The 6490-nt window shown below is 30.3% G+C and overlaps 1 protein-coding gene across 1 annotated transcript; it reads right to left on the reverse strand.

The window, feature by feature from the left end:
- Positions 1–738: 738 nt before the first annotated feature.
- LOC114162238 (probable pectinesterase/pectinesterase inhibitor 12) lies at positions 739–2995 on the reverse strand. The gene is made up of 2 exons (XM_028046065.1): positions 1819–2995; positions 739–1608 (listed from the first exon to the last, which is right to left on the reverse strand). Exons 1-2 carry the CDS (start codon positions 2744–2746, stop codon positions 920–922), a joined length of 1617 nt encoding a protein of 538 aa, XP_027901866.1. The 5' UTR covers positions 2747–2995; the 3' UTR covers positions 739–919.
- Between the last annotated feature and the right edge of the window lie 3495 nt (positions 2996–6490).

Consider the following 6490-nt stretch of genomic DNA (forward strand, 5'->3'; position numbering starts at 1 on the left):
AGATGTGGCACACCTTTAATAGCGTTAATTATTTTATTTTAAAAATGTCCTAATTGAAACACTTCTCGTTGAAACACAATTGATATTTTTTAAGAACGAATACCAAATTGATACATATATCAAAATAGGTACCATTTGAGAAATTAAAACTTGAGTTTCGTATCATCTGTTAATATTATCATAGATTCAAAACGTTTTGTAATAATAAAGATAATTGTGATACTTTAAACTTCATATATGTTTTTTAATCATTAAAAATACGTTAAATATTAATTTTAATAATATTTATATATTTTGTATTATATTGAAACTTTTTACCGATTCCAAAAAAATATTAATTAAACATATTAGATTTTTGAAATTGATATTTATATTATTATATTGACCTTTACCATTATCTTAAAATGTTGGGTAAAATTGTTTTTTCTTATAAATGAAAAAAGAAAATAGTATATAATGGTCCTTTTCTTCCCATATTTTCAAAAGTTTTTTCATTTTTTTTCTAAATTCGTTTAGAGATTTCCATTTTGAAAAATAAACCCCTATTATTTCAAAAATTGATTAACGTTTGATGAATAAATGTTGTCAAAATTCCCCCAATAATCTCTGATTGTTGTCATTTCTTTTTCATAAGCTTTTTCACACTCAGTATACTGCTATCCGTTTAAAACAGTGTTTACCTAATTGAAGAGATTTGAATATAATGAGGGAGAAGGTAATGTATACAAGAGAATTCAATGAGTTTCAGAACTTCATACTTCAATTTCTAACTGTTAAATTTTTGTTAACTGTTGGTCATACTCATTTCAAATAAGCCAACCCAGTAAATAAGACTTTCAAACAGGCCTTGAGGCAGAGGAAAGTAACAATCGTAAGAAACTTGATTAACCATTAACAAAATAACACTATTCTAATTTCCTCAAATCCCGTTATCATAAGGTACCAAAGTAGTATCAAGCCAACCATCTCCATTGATGAACTGCGAAACTGTGAAATTATATGCATCACCATAATCCATCAAATGGAAGCCCAACCATTGCACACGATTATCTATGGTGGAACCAGGTCCATAGTTGTCATATTCTCCATAGTACAATGTGTCCAAAGGTTGTTCACCAGACCACTTTGTCCAACCCTTTGGATCAATGAAGTTATCAATGTAAGACTCGAGGTAAACAGTGCGAGAATAGACCCTCCATGGCCTCCCAAGGAAGCTCTTGAAACTGCTAGAGTTGGAATACAGATCAAGGGTAGCTATGATTGAACAGTTCTGGATTGAGATGCCAGTGTCCTCATCTGGGCTATCTCTGGATTGTGCAGTGATCACAGTGAATTGCCCAGGCAATGGCTTTCTTGATATGATGTTACAGTCTTGAAAAATCACTGCTGCATTTCCAAATATGAAATCTATGGTCCCATAAATGTCGCACTCTCTGTAAAATTGTCTAAAGGAGTGAACATATAAAGTGTCTTGGTAGCCATAAATGGCACACCGGTAAAATGCAGTTAAGTCTGCATTTACCCTCAAGGCCACTGCTTGGTGCTTCTCAGGCCCTGCACTGTTCTCAATTGCAATGTCACGTGCAAGAAAACCATCACCGGAAACCGCTGGAAAACGCACACAACATTGTCATGTGATTCCCATTTTGGTCCCATTAAATACGGGAAAACTATGGTATAATTCAAGTTAAAATGGTTTCGAAAACGATGATTCATTAATATGTTTGTTGTGTCACTTCTCTACTTCGTGCCAAGTGGTAACCAGTGCATGAGAAGTCAATAATTGCAGAAAAATCAGAAAGGGGTAAAAGGGTTCACCTAGAGTTGCAGATCTGAAAGTGGTCCAGCCATCACCAACGCTTCTGTTACCAGTTATGACAGTGACATCACTTCCATCGCCGAGCATCACAATGTTGGTCTTATAGCTTGGGATTTCAACGTTTTCCTCGTAAATCCCTTCTTTGACATAGATCACTGTCCTATCCATGCTGTTGTTCGGAGCAAAGTTGATGGCTTCAGTGATGGTGCTAAAGTTCCCAGTTCCATCTGCAGCCACGACTAGCACTTCATTTGGGTTATATTCTTCCCTATCTTGAAAAGTTCCTTGCTTTCGGCTTGATAACCACTTCGGAGCATTCATCAATGGTTGTTTATTCTTCTGGCCTGTGGGAGTCCCCGTCTCAGGCTTCGGTAGCACAGAAAGAGAGTTACTGACATGCTTGTAAGTGTTGATCACGGATTTCACCAGAGCTGGTTTCATGGTGCCAGAAGCAGAATCTAGGCCTTCCAAGCATGTGTTCTTGTTGGTGAGAGCTGCACTGAGGTAGGCTCTTGCATCAACTATGCTCATGGAGTTGGAGGAACGGATCCCTGAGAGTGATCTTTTCAGAGAAGCCAATGTGGATTGGTGGAGTTCTCTGCAGTCCTGAACCGCTCCTCTTTGCTTCTCTATGATGTTTGAGTGTCCAACGTTGTGGAAGATGTTGGAGAGCTTTGTGGCTTCAGATATTGCTACTTGGAGGGACTGAAGGAGGTAGCTGATAATGTTTGGACTTATGTTTATTGAGATGGATAGCTTCAATGAATCGAAACAAACTTCTGGATATGGAGTGGTTGTGCAGAAAGATCTTAAGGAAGAGAGATTGGAGTGAAGTGTTGCGGAAGCATTGGAGGAGGTGGCAGAACAAGTGTGTGAGTAGAAGATTGCAAGCAGAAGAAAGACGAGTTTACGAGATGAATGAGCCATGAAAAGATGAAGATGATGAATGAGGAAAAAGTAAACAGAGATGAAAGTGTTTGATATTTTGACTCACTTAAATAAAGTGATGGGGACAGTGATTAGAATCTAAAGTAACACAGGTTTTGAACTAATGCATTATTGGAAGTATGTCTGCCACTGTATTCATTGATATCAAGTGGAAAATTTTTCTGGTTTTATTTTTTTTTATTAGACTTTAGTCAAATGAATATGATGAGAAGAATAAAAAAGTTACAAACTTTACTTTTGGGTGAGTAGATTATAGCAAGTTGCTCCTGGAAGATAATGTAAAAGAAAATGTTATTTCTTCTATGGAAGAGGATACTCTGAGTCTCAGACAAAAAGACAGTGACTGCATGTTGCAGTTAATTGGACACACCCATTTGGGATTTTCATGGCTCACCAACCAACCATGCTCTTAAAATTACAAAACTTACTAAGCTAAAAGGTTTAGATTTCTAGATCTTTTAACCAATACAGAGTAATTTACATTTAAAATTACAAAAAAACAGTGAAACCTTTTAAAAAATTTTGAAGTTGGACGAGTACGATGACACAACTTCATAAGAAAGAAGTTGTGTTATCTCAAACGATTTCACTATATTTGAAGTCACGCCAAAATCACTCAATTTCTTTGATTGTATACTAATAAAATCATTTTCATTGACACAACTTTTTAACACGACACAATTTTAAAATTTTAAAAATATTACATCACTTTATTTTTTACTTTTTTAGATATAAATTAGAAAAAATAGAACATTAGGATATGTGATGATGGTATGTCGAGGTATTGGATTGTATATGCCTTGGAGATACTCAGAGATACACATTGTGACTAGATAACAATAACTAAATTCAGTAATAAATTGATAAATTTTGTGATAATATTAAAATATATTTAAAGATAAAATGGAAATGATTACACTTAAAATTTATTTGACTTATGCAATATACTATGAATTTCTTTAATTTTAGAAATTAATGTGAAGGTGCTTGGGGTGACCGTGAGTGATGGAATGTATATAGCAACCCGTGAAGCTGCTTCGAAGACTGGATCACCCCCAACCTGTATGGGTTTGCACTGAAATTTTTAAAAGTAGGAAATTAAAACATTCTAATGTTAAACTAACAAAAAGAAATTGAAAAAAAAAACATTATAATAGTAGAATTAAAAATATATGTTCAATTTATTTTAAAATTAATAAATATGAAGTATCTTTCTTGACAAAACTTATTAAAAAGTTGGGTACATAAGTTTATATCCATTTGGATGAGAATAAAATTACATGAAAGAATAAAAGATGAGATGGTAGTTTGAAACTTATATAAAATTAAATTGAAAACCGATGTATCTCTTCTTCCAAACAGAATAACCTAAATAGATAAATCCTTAGTTAATGTTTTATTATTCGTTAATCTTTAATCAATGAGTTCATTCAGACAACTTGAGTTTGTCTCGTGAAATCATAAGTCAGAATACTGAACTGGGCAACCGTCATTCACGTTTGTCCACAAATATGCCAAATCTCACGTGTGGAGATTCTTTTGGCTATAAACAAATTATTACTTTTTCATATTTTTTATTTTATTTAAATATTGCTCTAATATTGATAAAAAGGTAAACAAAATTATTTAATAAAATAAAAAAATAATAGGAAAATATATAATTTAGCCTATTTATGTTTATAACAAACGTAGAAAAAAGAACATATGTATGTAGCTAGCCCTGAGCACATTATTGTGTTTTTCCTGTTCGCACTTCACGTGAAAAGATAGTGAAAAAGTGATGGAACCCAACCAAAAAAAAAGGAGTTTTATTGTCTTTTATATTTGTGAGACTCCATTATCATGAATAAAGGTACAATCTCAAACTATTTTTATTGGCTATTCCGGATTAATTAAGTTTTAAGTTATTGTTAGTTTAGATATTTTAATTAAATTTTTATTATACTTTTATTTGAATAATTAAAAGTTTTATGTTTTTAAGTAAGTCCTTGTGACTTGATTTTTTTGGAATAGGTGACATAAGTGTTTTTTTTCTTGGAATTTTGTAAGACAAAACAATGCATAGAAATGGATTAAGCCATCAAAATCAGATTATAAGTGAAAAACAAAATGCAGTGTACAGGAGAAAACAGAATCGACTAAGTTTTATTAATATTAGATGATATTGTTAATATAAAATAATAAATAAATCTTATTATTTAAAAAAATCATCCTAAATAATATAACTGTCATGTTTTTTAATGATTTTCATGTCATTACCGAGAAATCATTATCATTGATATAAATAATGTTAACAATATAATATTTTTAATAAATTTTTAATAAAAAAATTATATATTAATTTTATGTAAAGTATAAAATTTCACATTTTAACTGATACAAATAAATAAATAAGATGAAGCGACAAAATAATTATAATACAATTCAGTGAATAGAAAAATTAAATTAAAAGCATTCAATAAATTACTGTCCAGAAATATTCAATAATTTTTTTAAAAAAAGGTAGAAACTCAAATTTGAAAATAACTAAAACGAACTTAATACTTAATTTATAGTATCATATATGTAGAAATTGAACCACTTAATCTGTAATATGACGCTCGTTCTGCTACTTTTAATGAAAAATATTTAGCGTATTTTTTTCTACATAAGATTTTTCAAATTAAATGAAATATAAATTGGAGCTAAAATGTATTATTTTTTAAATTTTATTTTATTGTGGATGTTATGCGAACAAATTATTCATCCATTCTCTCTAATTGGATGTGTATTTATATAATATGCCTAGTTAGTGGAGCAACTTTTTGCATAAAGGAGAATTAGTAATCTAAAAGAAAACCATTAATCTAAAAGGTCAAAGTGTACGGAATTCTTCATTTATTAATGTTTTTGTTATCAATAAATGTACTTTGGTTACAATTCTAAAAATAATACTCAAATAAAAGTCATGAATTAAAATTCAACATGAATATTTTATTTTTATTTTTATTCAATCTAAAAATTCAAATTTATATTTTGATTGCTAATATTAAAAGTATCTCTAAAATGTTTTGCATCTATGGTGTAATGTTGCCCGTGACACCCACTCTATTAACTTTTACCATTATTTTAGTGCTGATGCTTTTATGTCTTTGGGAAGGTGCGTGTACTTTGGTAGGCGATAATACTTTTTGGATTTTTGTTGGTTGTTAGGCAGATATTTACCAAGATTTTACACTGAGAAATATGAAAAACAGAGTAACAGAAAATTATAAAAATAAAAATAAAGAGTTAATTTTAGAGTTAGTCACCCCAGTTTACTAAATATCTTGTCTTGTGTTGTGTGTATATAGTGAGACTTTGATACTCATTTGGAAGTTAAATTGCGATAGAGGGGTCTACAGTTTTATCCACAACAAAATTACACGAGAATGATTTCCAGTTTTATATAAAAAAAAATTATATAAAAGTTTGTAGTTTTTTTTGTCAATCGGATAATAATACTTTTTATTGAATTCGAACTATATTAAATTTTCTGTGTACTTTTATTTATATTTTTACTCTTATTTTTATATGTGTTTATCTGTAAATAGATTATTTTTCTATTGCATGATTTTTTATGTGTCTTTCTGGTAAATTCTTCTTTAAAGATTCATTAAAAATTGTATGAACGTTTGTTAAAAAAATTACATGTTAAGTAATAATATCTTTTGTTAAGTATTTGTGGATATAGGTCTTGTGGTG

This window comes from Vigna unguiculata, chromosome 9, assembly GCF_004118075.2.
Source record: "Vigna unguiculata cultivar IT97K-499-35 chromosome 9, ASM411807v1, whole genome shotgun sequence".
Lineage (NCBI taxonomy): Eukaryota > Viridiplantae > Streptophyta > Magnoliopsida > Fabales > Fabaceae > Vigna > Vigna unguiculata.